The sequence below is a fragment of the Dipodomys merriami genome, unplaced genomic scaffold, assembly GCF_024711535.1.
Source record: "Dipodomys merriami isolate MVZ:Mamm:240054 unplaced genomic scaffold, mDipMer1.0.p SCAF_8, whole genome shotgun sequence".
NCBI lineage: Eukaryota > Metazoa > Chordata > Mammalia > Rodentia > Heteromyidae > Dipodomys > Dipodomys merriami.
This window is the reverse complement of record NW_027206401.1, coordinates 16,119,609-16,147,405: the sequence shown is the minus strand read 5'-3', so window position 1 is coordinate 16,147,405 and position 27,797 is coordinate 16,119,609. Positions and strand designations below refer to the sequence as shown.

Sequence of the window (27,797 nt, the reverse complement as noted above, 5' to 3'; positions counted from 1 at the left end):
GATTGTGCACTAAGAATGCAATGCAAAACTATGAGTTAAAAAAATCAACGTATTAAAACATGAGAATAATATTGGAGAATGGAAATAGTTTGCATTACGTTTACACGTATACTCATTTTTTTTCTCAGTGGCTCCATACCTGGATTGGCTTAAGGGACTTAGTGTCTCAGATAAATGCATTCTTGTTTTTATCTTTTAAATTGTGAGTTCATATTGGCGCATAGAAGCATAGAGATTTCTCTATTGCTTCAAGAAACTAACAATGAGCCAGACCACTCTTGAAAAACAGGAAATTCTGCCGCTGTTTCTGGACAGGTAAAAGCAACATTATTTTCTCCTTTAATTAGCAAAAAGAAATCTAATATTTTTGGGTTTGTCTAATGGATAAGAAATTGTCATTGTTTCCCATTTTGGAAGGAAGGAACCAGCACTGAGGTAGAAGTCTTCTCTATTCTTTACCCTCAGCCATCCACCCACATTAATTCAATGATTCCACCTGACCACAGAACCTGGGACTGCAATACCAGACCATTTCCACCTGTGGATCTCAGCAATAGGTTCCTTGTGGAACTGGGGGAGCCCCACTGACCCACGGATCCTACTAGCCAGTCTCCAGCCACAGAGCTCCATCAGCATGTACCCAACAGGAATACATAGATTATCCCATCCAAAAACAATAGTATGCACAGTCTTCTCAAATATACATGGAACATTTTCTGGCATATATCACATGCTAAGTCACAAAACAAACCTTAACAAATTTAAGGACACTGAAGTCATCCCAAGTGCCTTTTCTCACCACAATGCATTAAACACCGGTAACATACCAATGCACTTCCTCTTCCTCTTCTAGTTTAAATGTGTGGCTTCTCCCTGCTGCCAGCTCTAAGGTCACATGGGCTACATGTTGAGTCTTTGCTTCCCTTCTGAAAGAACACATGTTCCTTCCAGTTTTCCAATGTGTCAACTTGATGTTTAGTGCCTGTATGCTTTGACAAGTTCCAAATGGTTAAAGTTAAGGACAACCAATCATGAATCTTTACTAAGAGAAATTCAACTTGAAATCTCTCCAGGAAAACATCACAATAAAACCAGGTATACTGTACACTGAGTGGGATTCAGTGGAAACAAATCATTGGTAACCAGTTGATACACGTGCCAGAAGATATGTCAGAGGAAAATATTCTGAAGTGAAATATTGGCCTGCCCTTATGGATAAATCACTCTGATTTAGAATCATATTGATGATTTTGAATCAGGAATAAAACACATTCCCTCCTTACCTCATTACAGGAATTCAGTCTGGGAGGCACATACAATTTGCCTCTTTCCCCAAGTATGGGTGGAGGGACTTGTAACCTTGAAAATATTGTGTGTGAGAAGTACAGGAAAATATCATATACTTCTGCATAAAAAGCAGTGGAAAGGTTTTTTGATCATTGTATTTGCTTGGTTTTTCTTTTTAATCTAAAATACGTTGTGATGATTACATTATGTTATCTGACAGTCACATCTTTCAGGTAGGCAGTAGTTTTGTTCATATAGCTTAAATGAAGAGGAAACTGAAGCTCAAAGTTCTGTAGTATCCAAGGTAATCTAAAAATATATAGATGAACTGGGAAGTAAAGAGGACACACTACATAGACAGAACAAGCTATATATATATATTTATATTTATTTATAAATAATATAATAATGCATGGGGCACAGTACAAAATCAGAATGTGGGACCTTTCTTCAAATAGTAAGACTTGTAAAATAATGACCCACAAAATAGACTTCTTCCAGGTTCTGTGGCACATGCCTGTAACATTAGCTACTCAGGAGGCTAAGATCTAAGAATTACAGTTAAAAGTCAGACCTAGCAGACTTTTATCTCCTATTAATCACCAAAAAGCCAAAAGTGGAGCTATGGGTCCAGTGGTAGAGTGCTAGTTTTGAGTGAGAAAAAAAAAAGCTCAGGGGGACAATACCTAAAGCCCGAGTTCTAGCCCCAGGACCAGAACAAAGGAAAAAAAGGCCTCTGTAGTTATATCTGTAACTAAGCTAAAGATATTTCTGAGCTAAAAATATTTCAACACAGCTTCACACTGGATACCTCTGCTTGGAATTTGCCTATAGACTAATGCATATATTTTGATCAGGATTATGAACTTCACCTAAAACTTTTGGAGCCTTGTTTCCATCTAGGCAAATGTTCTCTAGTTCTATGAGACCTCTGGTGTATTCCTTAGGAGTCTTGGCAAAGCCACCACAGCATCATCTGACCTCAGTACTGCATACTTGTTCTCCACTAGTGACAACTTTATGTGATACAATGCAAACACCCAAGAAATGTGTGTAAAGCTCAGTGGTAGAGTATATCTTAGCATGCATGAGGACCCAAGTTCTGTCTCCAGCACCAAAACAGAGAAGGCAAGAAGAGAGAAGGGAGGGGAGAAGGTGGAAGGGGATGAGGAGGGGAGATCTGTTGAATAAACAAATATGTCTGTGAACTCTTAAAAAGTTCAGTGGAATATTCCAGAGTTCCAAAACTGTAGCAAGAGGAAGTCCCCATCAATCTAATTCAGAGAACAGTCCAAGAGGCTTGTTAAATGGCCCTAAATTTAGACAGATCAAAAAGAGAACATGAGCCAAAAGACAAAGGTTTCATGGAGGTCCCATAAGAGGTTTGCAAAGCCCCATTGGGTGAGAGGCAGACATACAACTTCTGTCTCCAGGGCACATGTTTGTGCCTGCCTGACAGCACAATAAACATAGTAGGACTAATGCACTCATGATGTGACTATTTCTTAGGAGGTAAGTTACTTCCTTCTCTAAAAGAAGGGTTTATTACTTTATTCCTGAGGTTCCCCTCTCCACAGGAGATTATAAAACCTGATCCATGAGTTTTATAAGACACTTGATCTTGTGTTAAAACTTCAACAGAAGTAATTTATGTAGCATCCTGCAAAATTTCTGCATCTCACACATTTCCTATGAGTATGGATTTCTTTTATAGTCAATGGGAGAAAAGGAAAGCTTTGTAGACACATGTTTCATACTTAGATTCATTGATTTGTTCTGAGCACATTAAAAACTTTCCAAGGCCTAAATTTCCATCCATCAGCCTCACCTTTGAAACAGTAGATGAGTCTCGTAGATAGATGGAGGACCAGCTACGTAGATGTGCACCATCCAACCCAGCTGGTCTTCAGTGTCCTCATCCGTAAAATGGTTCCCCAAGGAACTGCTCTGTGAAGCCTTTAGCACAGTCTCTATCACTAAGCATGCAGTATAGTTTGTTAGTCACTCTTCTGAACATGTATTTTTATCTTGTCTTATGAGCTAATAACCTAGCTTTCAAACAACCTAGATCCAGCTGGCACCTGTAATCTTAGCTACTCAAGGGCTGAGATCTGAAGAAAACTGTTCACAACCAGCCTGGGCAGAACATTTTGTGAGATTCTTTTCTCCAGTTATCTCACAAAAAGCTAGACATAGAGGTATGGCTCATCATATTAGCCTTGATTGAAAATCTAAAGAAGAGACAGTAGCCCTGAGTTCAAACTCCAGTACTAGCACCAAAAAGAAGGAAGGAAGGAAGGAAGGAAATGAAAGAAAGATGGAAGGAAATGAAAGAAAGATGGAAGGAAAGAGAGGGAGGGAAGGAGGAAGAGAGAGCGGGAGGAAGAAAGGAAGGAAGGAGAGGGGGAGGGGGAGATAAGGAGGGAGAAAAGGAGGAAGAGGAGAAGAAGAGGAAGAAGAAGATGAGGAAGAAAGGAAAGAAAAAAGAAAGAAAAAAGAAAGAAAGATAAAACAATGCTCTTTAAAAACTGGAAGCTTCTTAGTTACTACTAATCTATACCAAGTAAATTTGGGCAGTATGCCTCAAAAGGAAAGTGTAACATGTTATAAATATGCTAAGAACCATTATTTTTGTTGAGTCACAACAGTAGACACAAAAATAAAGAATTGTCTCAGCAAGGCAAAATTTACTTCTGCTCAGAAGGGTTTGTGCCATCAGCCAGAAACCAGGCTAGCAAACTCACAGAGCAGGCAATCTGCTCCAATATTCATTCCTTAACGCAGCAGGCCCTGCCCCTCTGCTCAGATTGGTTGAACTCCGGTTCACAATCTGCTCATGATTGGCTAGTCTAACTTGGGTAAAAATGTGTTTACATGAGGTAATTTTGAAAAAAGATGAACAGTTCACAAGTAATCTCAAAATACACGCACACACTCTGTTTCTTGAACAGTCTATGATATGTTGTAATTCCATCTTGTAAAGAAACCAGTTTTAGACAAAACTTTATATTTCAAACATCCTTTCTTATCCCAAAGCAGTTGTTCTTTTCTGTAACAAGAGCCGAGTCACCAGGTCAACGCAGGAACTTTTAAACATTATACTTTGATAGAAAGGACCATTTTTCTCACATACATGAACCTCATGATAGTTCTTCAGAAGGTCCTGTGACCACCATTGCTCTGATTTCTGTGGTGGAATGGAACATGGCCATGTGGCAAGAAGAGCTATTGACCTTCACAACTGACCTCAGTTGGTTTTTGTTTTTTAGTTTAGTTTTTTTTTTAATACTTATCACTTATATCCAGTCAACATCCAAAATAGATTTAAATGATGGGAACCCAAAACCTGTCATTTTTTTTTGCTTCCACAAGAGTGGAAAGTAAATTGTCTAATAATTCTTAGTTCTCCAAGTTTCTGTGCTCACAGATATTGTCTATTCTGTCTTGGAACCTCTTGTTTCCTGGTTTCAAGAAACTGCACTCTTCTTTGTCCAGGTCATCAGCCTATATTTCTTGGTCACCTTTTTTCAGTCTCATTCTTGTCCTACCTCTTCAGGCTTGACCTTTGCTGGTGCTCTCTCAGGGACCCACTCTTTTCCTGCCCTTTATTCTTACCTAGATGAGACCACTCTGATTTACTTTTAGTGAGGACATATGCTAAATTGTACGTGGTCAGCTGCTACACCATAACATTTCCATTCGAGCATATGAAGTACTTCGTTCATATTCAAATCTCCGTTAACTCGTAGCCCCCTTGTTTCCTTTACCTACTGCTTCCATGTCTCTTCATGTTCTGCTTTTACTTTTGTGACGTTTGTGCTTCCTTTGCATGTTGATTTAGTGTGCTTTCCCCCTCACATCCACAAATGAGAGAACTCATGATATTTGTCCGGTTGAGACTGCCTTACTTCACTTCTCCATATATTCCCACGACTTCTACCATCGTCTTTTTGCCAATGAACTTGATATCTGTGTTGCCAGATTGCAAGTCTTACTCTGATCTAGATCCATGTAACTAATTCCCTTCAGGACAATCCTACCTGGATATCCTACAGTCAGCAAGTCCAAACAGAACTCCCCATCCCCTGAAGCCAGCTCCTTTACTTTTCCTATCACAGGAAACCACATCCCTCCCCACCCAGCTCATCAAGCCAGGAATCTGTGATTCATCCCTAACTCATCTCTCTGCCCTCATTGTCGAAATCCAATCAATCACCAAGTACTCTTAACACTCTTTCCTAAATCAGTGCTTGTCAATTTTTTTTTAAACTATAAATTAAGAAACATCTTCTTGTGTCATGACCTGGCCAGCATGCGTGTACATGTAGGCACTTATACACATTTCCACAGGGCTTAAAGCAGATTTACAAAACAGTTTTGATCCTTATTATATATTTCAAGGCCCTCTTCTGGTTTCTGTTTTTATTTTCTTACTATTATTTTTAATGGTATTAACTAGTTTATGTACTTTTCAAGCCAAGGAAGAAAATACCTGGTATGTAATATTTACCATTGTCCTTAGTGTAAATAGTCCCACCATTGCTGAGGGCAGACTCCCAAGCCAACTAACTAGAAACTTCCTAAAGATTTAACAATTAACTCTCACAACCACCTGCAGATTGTCATTTCTTGTGACTTACCATTTGATAGACATTAGTATACATATCTCTTACATCCATTTATTAATTTTTATTCCCACTACTACCATTTTCCATGCTGGTCACCATTTTTTTTAAATCAATTGGTTTTCAGGCCAAATTGATCTATTTCAGTGTTGCTTAAAATGATTTGAGTATTAGAGTTAGAACCTACAACTTTACAATGGCTCCAAATCCAGCAAGAGCCAAACTGGCTCACTTGATTTCAACCAAAATATTTTCTTTTTAATATCTAGGAACTTCTTATTCTCAGGTCTTTAGGTCTGCAACACACTTTGGCTAGTAAGGTTCCCCCCACCCCATCTTTACCCAACTATCTTATCTCCCTTTAACAGTTTAAATGCTTTTCCCAATCATTCATTCTCCTACTATATGCCCAGTATTGTGGTAAGTGCTGGGAATACAAAGAAAAGTAAAAATTGTTATTGTTGGTTGCTCGACTTATGAACTTGTACTTCAATTCAAATAAAGCTATTTAAATGTAAGTAGTAATAAAAAAGTATTAAAAATAAAAGACTCAGCTGGGAGCCAGTGGCTTACTCCTGTAATCCTAGTTACTCAGGATGCTGAGATCTGAGGATCATAGTTCAAAGCCAGCTCAGGAGAAAAAGTCTGTGAGAAAAAGTCTCCAATTAACTAGGGGGAGGGGGGAAAGAAAGTGGAGATGTGGCTCAAGTGGCGGAGCATTAGCTAACCTTGTACAAAAAGGCTAAGGGACAGTTCCCAGGCCCTGTGTTCAAGCTCAATACCAGCACAAAAATAAAAAATAAAGATTCGTGGTTCTATAAGAGCTTATAAAATCTGGCCAAATCTGATGGATCAGAGGACACTTCCCAAAGAAAGTGTGCTAACTGGCCAAAATAAATAAAGATAAATATATCAAGAGATTGCTAACTAACACTGTATGCAGAAAGTAGTAATGTGTGAAAACACATTGGGCAGAAAGAAATACAGGAAAATCAAGGGACCAAATGAAAGCCAGGATAATAGGAATGCAAAGAGGAGCAGAAGCAAGGTATGAGATAGGATCAAATAGACAGGTAGAAGGCACTGTAAAAATGGAATTCTAGACTTGCTATCTTTAACTAAAAAGCAAAGGGGAGGCCTCTGACATGTTGAACATAGGGTTATATTTCTGCTTTGGAAAGATCCCATGGCAGCTGTGAGGATGAATTGAAAGAGAGCAAAAATAGATGTGGAGACAAATGAGAGACTAGTGCAGTGTTCTCAACAGAGATGATTGTAACACAAATTAAGATGCTGGTGATGGAGATGGAAAAGGAATCGATGTAATAGAAGGCTCCCTTCATCAGACAGGGTAATGGGTTGACTACATGTGATGGCAGAGGAGGGGGATGCCAAGGGTGACTGGCAGCTGCTTCGGTTGCAAAGCTTAACTGTAGTGTCATTCTTAGAGATAAGAGAACACAGAAGGTCTGGGGCTGTATTTTTGATCTAAGGAAACTTTTGTCAGTTGTGGGGCTTGAACTGTAGGCCTGGGCACTGTCCCTGAGCTCTTCAGCTCAAGGCTAGCACTCTACCACTCGAGCCACAGTGCCACTTCCAAAGGAACCTTTAGGATGTGCAAAATGAGATGTCTTGAGGACGGTTGGATAATTTTTTCTGAAATAAAGAGGTCTAAGTTGGTATATACATTTGTGAAATATTCATACATGTAATGGGCTTGACATAATGACCATAAGTGACTTCATTAGCCAGGAGTTCTTAATATGAAACGGATTTGACATTCAGCCTTCAAGAAAGATCATATTTAATGGTAGAAGTATGAAGGATAAACTTGCAAAGTGAACCTGGGAAAGCAACTGACGTGATAGGAGGAAAACAAGGATTAAGTGGTGTCAGAGAAGCTGGTATGTTTTGATAGAGGACCAAGAAGCCAGACTAGAGGATAGAAAAGAATTCACATCCCAGTAGAGTGGGGGGAGGGAAGGAAGGAAGGAAGAAAGAAGGAAGGAAGGGAGGGAGGGAAGGAAGAGTAAAAAAGGAAGAGACAAAGAGGAAGGGAAGGAGGAAGGGAGGGAGGGAGGCAAGGAAGGAAAGGGAGAATGAAAAGGAAGAGAGAGAGAGGAAGGGAAGGAGGAAGGAAGGAAGAAAGGAAGGAAGGAAGGAAGAAAGAAAGGAAGGATTGTTTCTTTTTGGTGTGTTTTTTGGGGGCTTGAACTCGGAGCCTGGGCACTGTCCGTTAGCTTTTTCACTGTTTACCTTTTTTGTCTTTTAAGAGGTAGGGCTGTCCCACTTGAATCACAGCTCCACTTCTGGCTTATTGATGGTTAATTGGAGATGAAAATCTTACGGACTTTCCTGTCTGGGCTGGTTTCCAATCATGAGGCTCAGATCTCAGCCTGAGGAGTAGCGAGGATTACAGGGGTGAGTCATCAAGGCCCCCACACAATCAAACTTATTTTTGGGCAGTCTGAATTTGGATCCGGGGCCTGAGCACTGTCCCTAAGCTTCTTTGGCCCAAAGCAAACACCCTAGCACTTGAGCCACAGTGCTACTTCCAGCTTTTTCTGTGTATGTGGTACTGAGGAAGCCAGGGCTTCATGCATGCTATTCAAGCACTCTACCATGAAGCCACATTCCCAGCCCCAATCAAACCTTTGAAAAGCCTAGTTTGCCCCACTGTCTTTCAGAGACTCCGTCCTCTGAAGCAGAGTATGAGGTAGAATTGGAGATGCAAAATGCTGAATGGAAATCAAAACCTGAGAGGTAAGAATGAGGAAGTAGAACCAGGCAGAAGGAGAAGATGAGCTGGCGGGGGAGGGGAGGCAGCCACACCTCCCATCCCCCTGTCAGGAACTCAAAGCAGCAGAGCAAATCCAGTTGCCCTGGTCCTGTTCAGTCCTCACGTGGGAAGTCCCAGAGAAAGGGTCCTCCTGAGGATAGTAGATAGGTGTGAGCCACTAGGCCCGGCTAAATCCATTATTCCTATTGCACGCTAGAAACTCCAGTCGCCAATCAGGGCTGTCCTCTGTCTTTCTGAAGTCTCAACTCCCTTGGTTTCCACAACAGCCCTTCTGGACTGGGAAGGTGGCTCAGTGGTAGAGTGTTTGCCTTGCATGCATGAGGTCCTGGGTTCGATTCCTCAGCACCATGTGCGCAGAAAATGCCAGAAGTGGCGCTGTGGCCTAAGTGGTAGAGTGCTAGCCTTGAGCTGAAGAGCTGAGGGACAGCACCCAGGCCCAGAGTTCAAGCCCCACAACCCACAAAAAAAAAAAAAAAAGGATCCACAACAGCCCTTCTCTCTGACCCTTCTTATCCTCTCTAATTCTGCTTCCCTGTCCTCTTCTAGGATTAATTTCTTCCACATTATCACGTAACTGTTCAAACTCCATCCTCCGTCCATCTTCCTCTTCCTCTATGCTTGTCAGGGTGACATCACCCAACATCCAGTTAATTCTTTTTCTTTTTCTTTTTTTTTTTGGCCTGTCCTGGGGCTTGAACTCAAGGCCTGGGCACTGTCCGTGAACCTCTTTGTGCTCAAAGGTAACCTTCTACCACTTGAGCCACAGCACCACTTCTGGCTTTTTTGAGTAGTTTATTGGAGATAAGAGTCACACAAGGACTTTTCTGCACGCTTCAAACCACGGTCCTCAGATCTCAGTCTCCTGAGTAGCCAGGATTACAGACATGAGCCCTCCCATTTCTAGAATAGCTCTGAAACCTACTCTAGCCCACTACCAATTGTCCTATCTGACTGGAGATGGACATCTCCATGCTAATGCAGGCAGAACACTGAAGTTCTACTTCCCTTTTTCACCACTTTCCTATCTTGAAGGCCAACTCTTTTATTGGGGGGGAGGGAGGTTTGTCATGGGGCTTGAACTTGGAGCACTGTGTGCAGTCCCTGAGTGAAAAAGCTCAAGGCTAGCACTTTACCACTTTGAGCCTTAGCACCACTTCAATTTTCTGGCTTTCCTGACTGGGCTGGCTTCTAATGGCGATCCTCAGATCCCAGCCTCCTGCACAGTTAAGATTATGAGTATGAGCCACTAGCACCCAGCTTGAAGATCAACTCTTACAGTGCCAGAACAGGGGACCCTTTTGAGGCTGCTCCATGGAGCAGTGCCATTTTTAGACCACTCACCAGGTCTGCTTCTACTGGAGCTTGTGTACGAAAGCCCTGCTAACATCCCAGGACTCTACACCAGGGACTTGCATTCGTATGAATAAATAACTGGTACCGGGATGCTGAGACCCATAAACAGTCAACTGCTCACGCCCACTATTTGCCTGGCCAGGTGGGAACCCCTGACTCTGTGGGTCCCCAGGACAGACTCATTCAGAATTTCCTCATGGCAGGCGATGAGAGGCAGTGAGATTTATTTTATTGTTCTTTGTAGATTTTAGCCTCACCTTTTACCCAGGCCGATAGCTGCCTGGCAGAGCACTACCTAGGGTAGATCTCTAGGAAAATTATCTCCACTTTATTTAACTGTATTGTTTTGGGTATACATCAACCTTCTCTTTCATGTGACCCATGTTATATGACTCCTTTAATATAACTCCCAGTCATGTGACTCCCCTTCAGGATACACCAAGTCACGTGACTCCCACATTGCATGGCCTCAAGACACGTGACCTCAACCCATGTGACCCAATGTCACATGACCCTGATTCACATGACCTTGGCTCACGAGGTCCTGTCATGTGACCCTAATTGTGTGAACCCCAAGTCACATGACCCTGAGTCCCAGAACCCTACATCTTGTGACCCCCCCAAGTCATGTGACCTTAAGTCATGTGATCCCATGTCATATGAACCCCAAGTCACATGACCGCCATGTCACATGATCCCATGTCACACATCATGTGACTCCTGCCACACATTTGACCTTTAGGGCAAACTTCTCTGTGAGCTTCTGTCACATGATCATTCCTCCAGCTCTATTTCTCCTCCTCTCCCTGTCTTGAAGTTTATAACATTTGGAAAACAAATCTGTATTATATATACTAGTTTTGCCCTTTCTTGTTTATTGGGAAGCAGAAGTAGATTGATTTATTTTTGTTGGTTCTGGAGCCAGGCACCATCCCTCAGCTCTTCAGCTCAAGGTGAGCGCTCCACTACTTGAGCCACAGGTCCATGTTTTCTGGTGGTTAATTGGAGCTAAGAGTCTCACAGACTTTCCTGCCCAGGCTGGCTTTGAACCGCGATCCTCCTGAGTAGCTAGGATTATAGGTGTGAGCCACCAGCGCCCCCCTGAGTGCAACACATTTTGATCAATGTCATCCCTTCCATCTTTCTCCTAGCCCCATCTATACCCTCAGGTTACCTGGCTCCCTGTTCACACATGTATCTTGAATATTATAACTCTATTCAAGAGAACTCAACCTGAACCCAATAATCTATCTACTCAGATGGTATTAAGGTCCTATGCCTGCAGAGTGAGACACTTGTTTTAAAGAAATTCTGTTACCAATTATTAAAAACAAAAATGGTTCATTTATGCAAATTATGTCATGTGTGCTCAGATTCCTGTATTTTGTTTCTTTAGATTTGTATCAATATGGTAGATAAGTAAACCAGATAACTTTGGAAGATAATAATAGAGGATCACATCAATTCACTATTAAAAACAAATGCGCAAGAATATCGTTTAGAAAAGGTAACTCATGACAACCAATTAATTTGTTATAAGTATCCATCACTTTGAAGATTCCTTCTTACTCTCACTAAAAATATTTCCTCTAGCACATGAAATATTGTGTTAAAAAATCTCCTATGGAGAGTTGGGTGTTGGTGGCTCACTCCTGCAATTCTAGCTGAGGATTATGGTTGGAAACCAGCCCAGGGAAGGAAGGTCAGGCTGGACAGGAAAGACTATGATACTCTTTTTTATTAGTTTTTGTTTTTGTCTGGTTATGGGGCCTGAACTCTGGGCCTGGCACTGTTCCTCAGCTCTTCAACTCAAGGCTACCGCTCTACCACTTGAGCCACAGCGCCACTTCCGGCTTTTTTCTTTTTGCTTATGTGGTGCTGAGGAATCAAACCCAGGGCCTCATGCATGCAAGGCAAGTGCTTTACCACTGAGCCACCTTCCCAGCCCACAAGACTATGATATTCTTATTTCCATATAAAAAAGCTGGAAGTAGAGCTGTGGCTGCAGTGGCAGAGTACTAGCTTTAAGAAAAAAAAATCCTATACAGATATGTTTTCAAACTTTAGCACAAATAAAGGAAGATGGAGATAATTTAGTTCAGCTCTGAATTTTAATTTTATGAGTTATTTCATAGATTACAAATAATTTTTTTATTGTAGATTGAGTTAAAGACAAAAGTGCTTTTAGTTTGTTTTGTGCTGGTTCTGAGGTTCAAACTCAGGCCCAAGGTGCAATCCCTCAGCTTTTTTGCTAGGCTAATGCTCTACTTCTTGAGCCACATCTCCACTTTCAGCTTTGTGCTGGTAATTGTAGATAAGAATGTCACAGACTTTCCTGCTTGGGCTGGCTTTAAACCATGATCCTCAGATCTCAACCTCCAGAGTAGCTAGGATTATAGATGTGAGCCACTGGCATTTGACTGGAAGTCATTTTGATAAGGGAGGGAAGGTCTGTCTAAACACCATTGCCTAGAACCTCTTGAAACACCCATACCAGCCTCCTGATGGTCTCCTGGTCACTAGCAAGGTTACATCAAGGTCAGTACCTTCCTAGGGCTGGCAAGGCCTTTGCAGCTCTCTTCCCTTTTATGAGGTGAACATGGTCTCACTGGAGATTTCCCACCAGCCCTTAAACAACTTCTTTCTCATGTATCTTCTTTTGAAATTTATTGCAGTGTTGATTTCCTGCTATGATAATGGGTCATCTCTTATAGCCATTGACAAGTGCTGTCACATGGGCAGAAGGTACACAGTTCCAGTCGGGTTAGAAGCCCAGCACTATGCCAGTGGTCCAGGACACCTGCAAAGGAGTCACATGACGGGACGCTGGACTTGAGGGCAATCACAGTGACAGAGTCCCCGCTTATCTGCGGGAGAAGCTGGGGGCCGGCCCCTGCTCATATGCAGCCAGCAGCGCCAGTGGTGGTCTGTCCTCCAGTGACTTTGAACAACATGATTCCCAGATCCTGTTCTGGGCTCAGAACTTCTCTGTGGCCTGCAGGGAAGACCAGACCACGTTCACCTTTGGGGTGCAGAAGCCCCACCCGACAGGCTCCTTCTGGAACGACTCCATTGCGGGCCTCTCCCTGACCTACCAACAGCTCCTTGGCCCCAAAGTGACCCTCACGTCCGTTCTGGAGAATCGCTTCTACCCAGTGTCCACCCACCACTGGTTTGCCTTGGAGTGCCTGGACATCTGCACCCATGACGGTCACCTGCTCCAGTGCCTCCCAGGTCACAGGGGCAGCCCCTGCCCCGTCCATTGTGGCTAGGTCAGCAGTCTCCTGGTGGCGGCCAAGGGGCCCTCCCTCTGGCAGGTGACTCTGAAGGACTTCCGGGTCCCAGCTCTTAACGTGACAGGCGAACGGTTCTCCTACCCCACGACTGTGCCAGCTTCTTCTCCCCCACCTCCACCCCCCATCTGGATGGGGCTGCTCACCTCTCTCTTCGTGGTGCTCACCTTTACCTGTGGCCCGCACATGATTCTCAGCCTCAAGATCGTTTTGATGACCATAAAGGCCTCGCTATCTCTTTGACCCAAATCGTACTAGCTGTGGCACTGAGGGTTTGGGGGATGGGACATCCAGGCTGTCATTGTCACACCTTGTGGTTTCCTCTGTGCCTACTACATGCCATGATTCTCCTATGTCCCTGTGCCCAGCCTCCACCTGCTGAGGGTCTTCCCTGGGCTGGCCCACCCTTCCTGTGGAGATGTACATATTCTGCATAGATATTGACTTTCTGTGGAGCCATAAATGTCAGGGATAGTAGATCTAGGATCTCTCTTCATATATATTCTTGTCTGCCCACCGGTGTTCCCTGTATTGGAAGTGCTTATTCCTTGCATTGTAGCGCATGCTCTTTGCAGCAGCCAGAAGCTTGAGGTCATATGAGTTCGGGGAGTGTATGGAAATATGATTTCACTGTCTGGCTAGCTCAGTTAGCTGATTTTTAGTTTGGTGATGTGATAAGAATAAACAGTATACCCGGATTTCTTTCTGTGGCCTAAAACACGGACCTGAACGGCAGGTGGCTGGTGCGTTGACTGGGTCTCTGTCATGTTACTAGGAGTGCCTGGCTGGAGCTCGGGTGCTCTGGTACTATTCCCTTCCTGCTAAAATAAAGCCAGGTCACGTGAAAGAGAGAGAGAGAAAGAGAGGAAGGTGGAGGAGAATTCAATCACAGTATTCAATGTATATATGTCAAAGTGGAACTAGGAAATTTGAGGGGAAGGGAGTATAATAAAAGATATGCTATTGATCAAGACACATCATAATTATGAACTGGCATGTTGAATGGTAGTCTCTTTGTACAACTACTTTAAAAAATATCTAATTTAAGGCCAGGAGCTGGTGGAAAGAAAGAAGGGAGTGAGGAAAGGAGGGAGGAGAGAAAAGAAAAGGAAGGCATTTGAACATAGTTTTCAGCCATGAATATATTTTTAAAAAGCAGATGAAATGGAGGTGTAGCTCAAATGGTAGAGCAAAAACGCATACCAAAAGCAAGAGGTACTGAGTTTAAACACTAGTAATGGGGGAAAAAACTGAAAAAGCAGAGACTGGTCCCTGCCTAACCACATTTCCCTGGCCTTTCCTTAATTCTGGCTATACTTGCAAGGCTCCTATAATAGGTACATCCCTCCTTAGACAGTACTCCACAAGAAAAAGGATAGGAATTATTCATCCTCATTCACTTCTGTATCCCTGTTAGCAATGTGCACAGATGGGAGACATGGGTAAGTGTTATTATTTTTTAATTACACATTTAAGATGAATGGAAACGGAAGTACTTGAATACAATATATCATCCCCAAGTCCTATACTAAAATACATATACACAAACACATGCATGTTCATTTCTAGAACTAAAGTTAAAATAGGTGCCATTACCCTAAGCATAAGCTGTTTGGGCATTAAGACAATGAGTAAGAAGTTGAAACTCAGCTAGGAACTAGGAACTCTCTACCATGGATGAACAAGGCCATGAGTCATCTTTGTGTAGAAAATTGAGGCTTGATAACATCAAGGAAACAAATGGTAAAAGCACAGCCTGTTGGGACAAGTGGGTGTATCAACCATGCTAAGCCAGGTGAAACCCCCAATAACAGGACTTCTGTATCCAGGATCATTTGATGCCCTACCAAATCATGAAAGCAGAGAAGAGGAGAAAGGGAAGGGGAGAAGAAAGGAGAGAAGGGGAGGAGAGGGGTGGGGAAGGATAGGAAAGGAAGGGGAGGGAAAGGAAGAAGGGAATGGGAAGAGAAAGGAAAAAGCATAGGAAAAGAAGGGAAAGGGAGGGAAGGACAGGGGAGGGAAGGGATACCATCACTTCTACTTTGTACACAAAGTGTAATACTTTATTAAGTGAAATCATGGCCACATAGCAATCTGACCAGGAAAGTTGGGAAGTTCTTTAACCTTGCCTCCTTTTCTTCACCTGAAAAATAGGATAATTATACCCAAATGAGGGGAAGTTATATGGTAACTTCCACCATACACAGTATAGTTGTACAAGAATCAATGTACAAGGAAGATGGTGGCATGGAAATGCAGGTAGACATCAGGGAAGTGTATGTGTGGTAGGTGGCTGGAAGTGCATTTCTGATGCTAAGAAGATAGACTTAGGTTGGTAACCTAAGTCTATAAGTTTTCTAAAGGTAGATCAATTATGATCTTTTTTGTTGTTGTACTGATTTGGAATTTGAGGATAACAAATGTAGATTGCAAACAGTGTCAGAGACTCAGGCCTGACATCGGAAACAATCCTAAAGCCTGCAGGTGGAAGTTCATTCCACTAAAAGCAAAGAATATCAGAAAGATATAAAAAGTATAATGAGCCGGTTGCTGGTGGCTCACATCCGTAAATCTAGCTACTCTGGAGGTTGAGGATACTCTTACCTCCAATTAACTACCAGAAAACTAGAAGTGGAGCTGTGGCTCAAAGTGGTAGAGTGCTTTAGTCTTAAGCTCAGAGACAGCACTCAGGCCCTGAGTTCAAGCCCCATAACCGACCAAAAAAAAAGTATGATGAAAATTTCTCATTTGAATTGCTCCCAATGTGCCTAATTAAGGAAGCCGTTTTGCCATGAGTCATATCACTGTTGTTTCAATTGATTGGGAAGAATCATGTATGGCTTATGATATTAAATTTGGAGAATATTGCATATTCCCTCTGAGGAAATGAATAAGCGGCTTGATAGATGCACAGTACCTGAACTGAGGAGACCAAATTGCTTCCAATTTACGAACAAACAGAATGTCCTGTAACAGAACCTTACATGGTAGTTCTAACAGTTTAACAGCTACTGCTTCTCATAAATGCTGCAGCTTTTGTTTTAACTAACATGGCCTCCTTTTTGATTAAAAAAAAGCAACTTTTATTTTGGACCATTACTACTGTATGGATCTATGAATGCTTCTTTGCTCTAAAGTTTTCTCAACCCTCCCTTCATAACCACTGCCTTGGTGGCTAATCCGCCTTGATAAGCAAGCGCTAAAGCCAAATTTCTTGTTCAAAGGAAGTAAGAGTTCCATAAAGAATGAAGCCATTAAAATAAACTTAATCCCCTCCCAAATAAAATAGAATGAAGCCAAAAAAATAAATGACTTCCAAACATACAAGTATAAAAAGAAATCCTTAGCCAAGCACCAGTGACTCACACCTATAATCCTAGCTACTCGGGAGGCTGAGATATGAGGATCCCAGTCTAAGCCAGCCCAGCAGGCAAATTCCTGAGACTGTTATCTCCAGTTAATGACTAAAAAGCCATAAGTGGAGCTGTGGCTCCAGTGCTAGAGCACAAAAGCTCAGACATAGCACCCAGACCCTGAGTTCAAGCCCCAGTACCAGCACAAAATAATTATTATTATCATTATCATTATTATTATTATTCCTAAGGCAAAAAGAGTTATTTGTATTTCATCTGCTCTCCAAAACTGTAACATTTGGTAAAGTAATGGGTTCGTTGAGCATGATGGAAAATGGCTCCTAACAGTCATGTCAGGACGGACACAATGGCACAAACACTGTAGCGACACTTCTGAAAGCAATGCGGTTGATGAGGTTGCTGTTCCCTTTGAGCCAGAAATATCTCCAAAGCACAAACAAAAATGATTACAAGCAAAAGAAAAAGAACAAAGTGAATGTAGAGGGGGGAATGGGGATCCTGGTATCTCCTGGGTTTCGGGAAGTTCTGCCTGCACACGCAGCTCTAATTTATGCCTGGCTGACAGGCAGCCTGGCAAGGTACCTGGTACACCCTTATCTGGCTTTTATTACAGCGGGATTGTCTAAAGCTACATTGTTTCCTTGTGTAAAGGAGGGATTACAAAGATTATATAGCAGTATTAAATCACCCAGCAGTGTCAAATACCTAACCAAAATCTTTTAAGTACCATCAAAGACAAGAGGAGACCACAGAAGTACTGGCATGGAGGAAACTAATTGCAGTGTGGGGGTCCCAGAGGAGCACAGAAAAAGGACATTGCTGGGACCAGGAACATCCCAATAACGTGAACTTGAGTTAGCCAGGTACCAGTGAGTTGCAGTAACACCCCAAGGATTATACAAGGTGCAATACAGCATGCTAACAAGATGTTTCCAGTCTGAACCTGGGACATCCAATACGCCCACCCCTTCAGTGAGTTCAAAGTTCTTCTCAGAATTTAAAAAGAGAAGTGAAAAACGCCTAATTCTTGGTAGTTCCTGAGTATCAGAGGCACACTGGTGACAGATGACCACTGAAGGCTGGCCATGGGGGCTGACTGCACAGTAGGTTTGACGTCAGCTGAGAGAGTGACGGCATCTTGGTCTCTTCCCTGGCAGGGTGTGCTGGGTGCATCATGTCACTGGCATGTGGGTGTATCCTTTCCTGGAACATATCGGCTCTGGAGCCAGAATCGTCTTCTTTGGGGCAACAACCATCCTAATGAACTTCCTGTATGTGCTGGGAGAAGTTCTGAACAGTTACATCTGGGACACACAGAGAAGTAAGTATCATTCTGGGGAAATCATAAAAATCGGAGGTCTGCCTTCAAGGGCAGGGACTAGGGGGCAGGTGCCTCGTCTTTAGTCCTTCACGCAGGATCTCTGCTCGAACTTCATTTTGACAATTACAATATTAATTTAGGAGCTGCTGGCAGTTTTATCTGAAAAGTTTTTATGACTTACTCCGTCTTCTTAGGTGGTAATCCAAATCTAAAGAGAAAAGAAGCATCTCCATAAAATTTTATAGAGGGGGGAAAAATCTAGCATTAACAGGGAAAAATAAAATTAAAATGGTGACTCTGATAACAAAAAAACATCTGCCTTGGCTGAAAGAACATCAAATAAAGTAGATAAGTTATTAAATGTCACCACATAGTCTCATTAACTGTCACCCGAGCCAAACATGGTATGCCTGCAATCCTAACACTTAGGAAGCTGAGTCAGGGAGACTTTAAGTTCAAGGCCACCATGGACTACATACCCTCCAAACAGATTTCTCAGATTTTTAAAGTCATCTATTGTGTGAGTACAGAAGACTCAAAGAGTCTCACCACCATGCCATGAGAAGTCAAAATAGCACACAAAATGCTTCTGCCAAGAAGGATACCCTCCCTTCTAAGTGGCTGCCTTTTTTTTTTTAAGGTTTGGAGGTGGTCAAGAGGGATAAGCAGCAAAAGGTGATATTTCATAGTTACAAATGCTCATTTAACCTATGATTTGGTGTCTCTTGTTTCCATTTTGAGGAGCAGAACCTCCATCTGACGACACACACACCCTTGGCTAAGGCGAGCCAAATCTGTCCAGGGTGTATATAAGCTGCCGTCAGCACTGGAAGGTGGGAAGCAACAGGAGAGATCTGTCGTGATTTGAGTCCTGCATGGAAGTATATCCAAAGATACTGTGGGGATTGCAGGGAGTCCTGATCATCTCCCATCCAGTCCTGGCGTTTTAGATGGACTCGGTCCCACAGACACTGAGCACCCTGCTTTGTGTCAGACACTGCCCTTGGAGCTCAGTCTAATAGAAAAATAAACCACAGCATTTCGTGGACATTGAGTCCGAATTTTGTTTTTGTGCATGGGTCTAAGATTGTTTCAAGGTATTAAGCACTACTAAAAGGCTCCAAGAAGTGGAGCTTTCTTTGGTCAGCAGCTTTTGGTTTTGATAAGTAGCCTACTAGAAAATATCAAAATGGTTCATTAATCAGACCACGAATTGAGGAACCAGGCATTAATCTTGTGATAATGTTCCCTCCCTCTGCATGATAGGAATAGTAACCTTTCTCTGTCCATTGGGAAATTTCACACAAAGGCCAGAATTCAGGTCTTTTAAGATTGGACACCATGGAGTCCATGCTTCTTCTCTGCCAACAGTCAATTTGTTTGAGTGTCAGTTGCTATCTTTAAATGGAAGCCCTGTGTGTGTTGTGGTGTGTATATGAGGTTCTACCCATATGACTTCATTTAAACTTTGTAAAGATCCTATCTATTATGGTCCCATTCTGAGACACTGGGAGCTTAGGAATTCAACCTGTGAATTTGGGGAGACCTAATTCAACCAAAAACACTGCACCCCACCCTCTCTCCTCAAGAAAATCCATGTCCTTCCTTCATGCAGAACACATTACTCCATCCCAATGAACCCAAAAATGTCTTTAATCATAAGAATATAAACTGGGTATTGGTGAGACTTGGGGCATGATTCTTTCCTGAAACAAAAATTGTGCTCCATCTGCAAGTGAACCTATGAAACCAAGCAGAAGATACCTGCTGCTAGAACACTGAGGTGATCCATGATGTACATTGCCCTTCTAAAGGGGGAAATAGCACACGATGGGGATAGGGATCCTGGTCTGATAGGGAGCAGGGCAAATTCTCTTCCACTTGAAGGCTTGTGAATAATCCTCATTGGCTGAGTGCTCTGTCCCCAGGGATCATGAAAAGAGGTGTGACCTGGTCTTCATGGTCTGTGGCAGCTACTCTCTGCCCCTCAGCCCTAGGTAGCAGCAACCCCACCATCTGGAACCTAGGGGGAGCTAGTTGCCTGACCCCTCTTTGGAGCCATTGGTCCTTTATTTCCTGTTGTCTCTGTCTTTCCCACTCCAGGCTGGCAGTGTTATTGCTGGTATAAAAGTCTCAAAAATAGTGTTGGCTTCTGCCAGGAGCCAGGAACTTGTACCTGTAGGCCTCACTACTTGGAGGTGGAGACTGGGAGCTCAGGGAAAAAGTTAGGAGACACCCCACCCCGGCCCCCGGTCTCCACAGAAGCTGGGTGCGGTGATGTGCCTGCCAGCTGAGCAATAGTGAGAAACATAAGTAAGCGAATCAGAGTCCAGTGAGGCCTTGTCTAAAAATTTAAAAATATAACACCAGGCCAGACGTCGGTGGCGCATGCCTGTAATCTAGCTACTCAGCAGGCTGAAATCTGAAGATAGCAGGTCAAAGACTGCCCAGGCAGGAAAATCCATGAGACTCTTATCTCCAATTAACCATCAGAAAACCAGAAGTGGTGCTGTGGTTCAAGTGAACTAAAGAGCTCAGAGACAGTGCCCAGGCTCTGAGTTCAAGCCCCACAACAAACAGCAACAACAACAAAAATACCAGAAAAAAGGGCTGGATGCAAGTGATAGAACACTTGCCTATCAAGCCCAAAACTCTGATTTCAGACTCCCATATCACCAAAAATGAATAGATGATAGACAGACAGACAGACAGACAGACAGACAGACAGATAGATAGATAGAGATACATAGATAGAGATACATAGATACATAGTATTGTCTTCTTCCTACAATTCAAAAAGGTTTAGGCCATCAGAGGAGAAGATGTTTTATAAGTCTTCCCAGAACAATCACCTCTATTTTTTGCTGCTGCTGAGGCTGTTGATTGGATCCCTGAGTCAGATGCCTAATTCTTTAGCAAATGGCTGTCCCACCACACGCTTGGCATTCTCTCCCATTCTGAGGAACTGAGAGTCAGGACTTCAACATGAAGGGCAGGGTGGAGGTAAGGGAGAGCGGAGACACAGTTCTGCCCATGACAGCAGCTGCATGTCTGTACTGTCTCAGCATCTCTTCCATTTGCAATATACCTGAGTGAGTGATGAGTCTTATCAAAATCAAATTTTGTAAGATCAGAACTGATAGCGCCCAAGAGTGGAAGGTTGGGTGAGGACAGAGCAAGCAAGCAAGTAGTGGGTGGATAGATGCCCCAGTATGTGGAAACACCCTCCTTCTTCAGCCACCCATCCCAGTCTCCTCTCCCTGGCCCTGTGGGAACACTGCCCCCTGGTGGAGTTCTTCTCCCAGTCGGTCTCCAGTTTGGTCATTCTAGTTCGGCCTACTTCAACTTGAGGAAGGGTCGCTTTCTGTACTTTGTGGAAATTGCACTTTTGGATCTTACAAACATCATGTATAACTATCAAGTTTCCCCTCTGCTTCTCAGCTGTCAAACTGAAGTGGGTTGGGAACCATTTTCCCTCTCTATCAATGAACAACCCCAGTTCTCACCACTGAAGATTGCACCATTCTCCTGCCACGACAGCCCCAAATAGGCAGTGCTTCGAAGGAAACTTTTCTTCAGGAAAAGCAAACACTGATAGCTCCTTCTCCCCATGAGAGAGAACATGGGAGTGAAGTGGTGTCTGAAGTGGCCTGGCCTGTTTGAACAGCCTTTGCCTTGGATACCCAATAACTAAAGCACAAGGGTATCTTCTTACCCTCATCCCTATTCATCCTTCAAGTGCACTTGCTCCTCAGTCTCAAGTTTTCTTTAATATGATTTATAAGAAGAACTTTGGGAAAAGTGTACACCTGGCAATTCCTTAGCCATGGAAATCAAACAAAAGTCTGAAGACTTTTGTTGGGGTCGGCCTCAAATCCTGATCCTTCTGATCTCAGCCACCCAAGTAGATATGATTACAGGAATGAGCTACTGAAGCCTGACTATTAAAAAATGTTTTAAGTATATGCAAGTATGTAAACAAACAGTTCTTGCAGCTACTAAGGTCCCCATGAGCTTTCAAAAAATAAATTTAAAAATTTAATAAAGACATTTTTGGCTTTTGAAAATCCATAGTTGGGGCCTTGGAAAGGGACAGAGCTAGAGCAAAATATCTCTTGAGGTTTTTTAAAAAAAAAAAAAAACACAGATGACTACATGGCTTTGTTGCTGGAAACTGGTTAAGAAGTAGGCGGGCTGGGGTTGCCACGCAAACTAATGAATCAAGACTCTGCTTGTGTCACGGTGCTTACTCCCAAGAGCCTGACGAGCTGGCTATGGAGCAGAGGTGTTGTGTCCAGACTCAAGGACAGAGTGGGCAGAGAAGTCACGGAGGATGTTTCTGGGAGAAGTTATAAATGGCTTTTCTTAGCTAGGAGTACAACAGGGGATTGTGAAGGAAGGTGGACAGGAAAACAGTGTAGGGAGATACGTTCTTTTGTGAGCTCTTTTGCAAACCTACTCATAATTTAGTTTGGTGGCCAAATTAAATACTTTTTATAATTTCTAGGTATGGAAGAAGAGAAAGAGAAGCCTAAATTGGAATGACATCCAACTCTACGGGATGAGCAAAACCAGTCTGTCTTTGAAGTGTTATCCCTCGGCACTGATGGTGCAGGAAGGAAAACTTTAGAGGAAGCAAATGACATCAGCCTCATCTTCCTGCTTGGAGGAAGGACAACTTTTAATGTAGAAATATGTATTTTAAAAAATGGAGTAATCTGGTGTCCAAATTAATTCATCTCATTGTGACTTAAAGGTGTTCCCCACTCCAAAGAAATCCCTGATTGACCATATCTTTGCTTTTCTAGTTTTAAAACTAAAATTGGTCATTGAGTTTCACTTCTACAATTACAAATCCACTAAATCAAGAAAGAATAAAATTCCATTGTGTTTCTTACCAAGACTGAAAGGGGCAGATGTGACACAAGGCACTGATGTATGTAGACATGAGGGTGGGTGGAATAATGAACCACAGCATGAGGCAGACAGAAAGCAGGATAGATGGTTCCTGTTGCAATAAAGCCACGGTTGCCTCAAAAGAGCAATGTTAGTAAGAATGGTATCAACTTAGTCAAAACCCTGAGTGTGCTTGGATCTCCTGATTTCTTCTTGTGAAACTCTTCCTAGATGCAAACTTCAACTTTAATAAAGACCAGTCAATCTGAGCCTGATGTCTTCATGGTGCCTCTCAAAGTCCTAAAAACACTGGAATCTCTTCCTTCCTTTTGCTTCTCTCATCTGCCTGATACAGTGGGTTGGTGCTACCTGGTTCTTTTCTGTAATTTCTGTTGTTGTTGTTGTTTGTAAAGTGTATTTTTGGATAATACCAAAAAGAATTACTTGCAAAAACTAATTTACAAAATCTTAACTGTAACTATGTTCAAAGTAGGAAATATAATGTTACATAAATTATAAAATATTACCTAGCAAAAATGTAGTGGTTGATTGCACATGCTAGTATCAACAAGTGATATAAAACCATTTACTCAAAAATATTAAATTTGGGCTGGGAAGGTGGCTTAGTGGTAGAGTGCTTGCTTAGCATGCATGAAGCCCTGGGTCTGATACCTCAGTACTAGATAAACAGAAAAGGCCAGAAGTGGTGCTGTGGCTCAAGTGGTAGAGTACTAGCCTTAAGCAAAAGAAGCTCAGTACAAAGCCCAGGCCCTGAGTTCAAGCTCCAGGACTGGAAAAAATATTAAATTTAGCTAACAGTTTAAATGTTGTCTCTATATATGTGTAGATATACACACATATATACATATGCACATATTTATTTCTTCTTTCTTATCTATAACCACTTCCTAAGTGAGCCTGATTGTTCCCATTGGCTACTTCCAATGGCCTAGTACTGACCTGAGACGTTTCTAGAAGGCTCTTGATTATTTATACATAATTCAAAGTAAACATACTTCAATAATAAATGTGTTTATACTTTACCATATAATTTTACCACAGGATTTTATTAAAAATTTCAATCATTGTTAATAACTATGCTTACATAGAAAACAGAAAACATATAATAAAATACCTTGAAAGAACTGCATCCAAATATAACAGGATCAATAAATACAAGAGGATTTGATTTGTGTTCAAAAAGGATTAAATTTTCATACTAGATCACAAAGGAAAAACTGCATATTGTAAAACAGACAAAAACTGAATTCTGAAAGATTGAAAACAGGCAAAATTACACCTTAAGTTGGGACACAGAAAAGAACAAGTGTTGTGATTTTAATACAGGACTACAAAAAAGTGAGAGCTCAGACCAAGGTCTCTCCTGACAAACTCATTCCATGTCTGTAAGCCCCGTTGCTGGGAGATTGTTCATTCTATATACTCTTACTCATTTTAAGTTATATTATCTATTCTTGAAAAGCAGTAATCATGTTTACATCTGTATGGGTTATGTTAAACACATACACACAGCAACAACCACACAGTTATAATCTAAAGTTACATTTGTGATTTTCTACTGAGTGACCAGCACTGATAGTGTTGTCCTTCATTAAGCCAATGAGATTATCAAAAAGCACTCAAAATCATCTGCTTTATGGGCATGGAATATCTGAGGATCATTGAAGAGGCTTCCAGCATTTTCCATTGAAGAGAATGAGGAGCTTTCATATTTGTGCATCGGTACATTGAAAAAAGTGGAAATACAAGTTGAAGAATTAGAGTAATCACAAATGTCTATACTTTGCAAAAAGTTTGCTAGATTTGCTAGGAAGAGATGGAAGCTGACTTGGAGAGCTTCACTGAAAATAAACATTTTTTTTCAGCTTTTTTTTTTTTTTTTTTTGGCCAGCCTGAACCCTGGGCCTGGGCGCTGTCCCTCAGCTCTTCAGCTCAAGGCTAGCGCTCTACCACTTGAGCCACAGCGCCACTTCTGGCTTTTTCTGCTTATGTGATGCTGAGGAATTGAATCCAGGGCCTCATGAATGCAAGGCAAGCACTCTACCACTGAGCCACCTTCCCAGCCCGAAAATAAACATTTTTTTAAGCATAAGTCAAAACAATACGTTTTGGAAACTTTGCAAATGTGTAAAAACAACCAAAATATTAAAGACTTTTTAATGCTGTGTTAAATTTTACATGTTTGAAAAGCATACTGTTTGATGAAATCATCTCCACGTAGATATATGTAACACAAAATATTCTGGGTCCTCAATTCTGCACATTGATGACACCAAAATTCTTATTTTTTTGTCTAATTCCCAATTAATAATTTTGTGCTTTTTGAAATTCAAACTTCCAAAAGTACCTCTCCCTTCCCTCACTTCCTTGAGCCTAGGAAACATGAAGGACAATCCTAGGCTTATGCAGATGACATCAGATGCTCTAAGTCCCTTTGCTGCTTCTCAGCTCTGTGCTGGGACTGGTGACTTCTGAGAAGAGATGAACTTATCTCCATCTGGACTCACGTTTTGCCCCACCCTCCTCTCTTCTATTCCCATGGCAACAAGCAGTCCACTCCACTAGAAGTCTCTGCTTCAGGCAAACCCCAGTTACCTTCCATGGCAGGCACTCACCGCTGCTTGCCAAACCAAGGGTGGGGTGGGAACATAGGCTGCCCAGGGGCCGCTCTCTCTCCCTCAACAGCATCGCTAAATGTTCTGTCAGCGCAATGTCACATACCACACCCCTCTCCCACATCCATTCCTGGGAGTGGAATGACCCGGGAAGCACAGATTCCAAGAGAAGAGGGTGGAACAAATTGTAACTTTCTTGCTCTCTGCCTGCCAGGCTTTCCACCAAGAGAAGGGGAAGAAAGGGAAGGGCATTGTCAATGCTTCAAGAACCTCTTGCTTTCTTAAAAAGAATTGATATATCCTCATTCTTCTGTGTGTTTTAGCCTACAACAACCAAAAGACTTGAGCTTAAGAAACTGGTTTTGCTTGGTGCCATCTATTAGTGGGTCCATGTTGCGTGACTGGCATGGAGAAAGCATTTCTTTGAACTTACAAGGTGAGATACTTGGCAAGTTCCAACCTGAACTATAGACTCCCGTTGGCAGCTACAAGAAAACACAAACTTCACCCCCTTTCTTCTATTACTTTCATATGTTGGTCATCCTGGTACAAAGGTCACCATTCATTTTAGAATTGTTATATTACAAAATGGTTTTCCAAAGACGGATCCGTTTGGTAAGACTATCCCTCCAAGGAGTAAGTTTTCCCTTGAAATCAATTTAAGGTCACAATCATGGCAGTCATTTGGAAGGTCCCTGTACTGTTAACAAGTGAAACTAAGATTAAAAAGTTTTTTGAGAACTGGAAGGAGTAGAAATGAGAAGAGGAAGTCTAACTTAAACAAATAGATGTTACCAATTGTGAGAAAGTGTAGCAATCCACAACATTTGTTCTCTCTCCAAGTAGAATATTGAGACAAAGTTCAAAATATTTTGTATCTGGGGAATTACTGCTTCCTGCTGTGAAGTAATAGGATCTGGAATGCATACACACACACACACACACACATGCACACACACACACACACACACACACACACACACACACACAACTATAACTAGAAAAAATGATTATAAACTGTCAGACACTGGTCAACAGAACTGCTTAAAACAATGGTCCCTGTAAGGTCTTATCTACATGAGTTTGAAACTAATAAAGAATTCTATAAATAATGAAGAAAAACGCGGTGATCCCTTAGGAAAGGAAATACATGGTATAAGCCCAGAGGGAGCCCTGGATTTCTGTCTAGAAGCAATTTTCAGATGATAGCCCTGGAGGAGCATCGACCCACGCAAAGCCTGGGCTCTTACTGAGTGAATGGTTCAGGAAGACTGAAGTGACTAGAATTTGTACGCCACTCTCCTGTATGGGAGGGAGCTATTTAGAGACACAGTCCTGAAATTCACATTAGGGTTCCTTTATTCTTTGACTTCATATCTATCTTCACAGCAATAATGTACAAAGAATAATTTGGGGAAAATTATGACTCAGACACACCAGGAGGATTCAACCCTCCTCCAGATTTGTGGCTGGGAGTTACTGTTAAGAATGTTAATTTCTTAATTGATCTTGTGGTATTGAAGTTTAATGGAGTTTTTTTTCCTTTTCTTTAAATGAAGAAAGCTGTCAGGAACCCAACCCTCCCCGGAGCTGCTTGATTGACAACTGTCCACCCTTTTCCCATAGGCTAGCCCTCAGTGACAAATGCCCTGGAAAGGAACCTGAAGATTTCCTCAAGGCAGGCAGGGACAGCAGTCTCATTTCCTTACTGTATCTCTGGGGCATCTGGCGATAGCCAAGAAGAACACTGTTGAAGCTCTGATGCTACAGAAAAACAGCAACAACTGTCACTACGATTGTGCCATTTGTGCAGAAATGGCCACGATCTTACACGCAAACTCCACCTTCTCTTGTGATTCCTTGAGTTGTCATCCAAGGCTAGGTTAAACATCTTAGCAGGGAGATTCTGACCCAGTCACATAACTAATGAATTCTTGAAACCATCTGCAGGCGCCTGGGAAGACTTCATTCCTGTCCTGGGAGACTCCACAGCTGGGAGTTCCAACCACAGCTTCACTTTTTGCTTCTTCAGTGTATCAGCCACTCCAGATGAACATTCCAAGACACCGTATCTTGGCAGTCCTCCACCCAATCAAGGAGGGTCCCTCTCCTCTCTATGGCAGCTAGGCTATGGAAGCAGTGCCTGCCTCACACTCCTTAAAACAGGCCAGGGCCCCCTTCCTGTGAATTGCAACCACTGGGCTGCAGTTCA

At 42.3% G+C, this 27,797-nt stretch overlaps 1 protein-coding gene across 3 annotated transcripts in view; it reads left to right on the top strand.

Moving 5' to 3' along the window:
• The window catches only part of Aig1 (androgen induced 1), a 216,818-nt gene extending 193,600 nt beyond the window's left edge, over nucleotides 1–23,218 (top strand). For 2 of the 3 annotated variants that reach the window (XM_070011003.1, XM_070011005.1), the window contains 2 exons: nucleotides 17,890–18,053; nucleotides 22,561–23,218. In XM_070011003.1, coding sequence (XP_069867104.1) covers nucleotides 17,890–18,053; nucleotides 22,561–22,598 — 202 coding nt within the window. In that variant the 3' untranslated portion in view covers nucleotides 22,599–23,218. Of the gene's footprint in view, nucleotides 1–17,889; nucleotides 18,054–18,794; nucleotides 19,075–22,560 lie in introns of those variants that run through there. The other variant, XM_070011004.1, reaches the window with a different exon arrangement.
• Nucleotides 23,219–27,797: the final 4,579 nt, after the last annotated feature.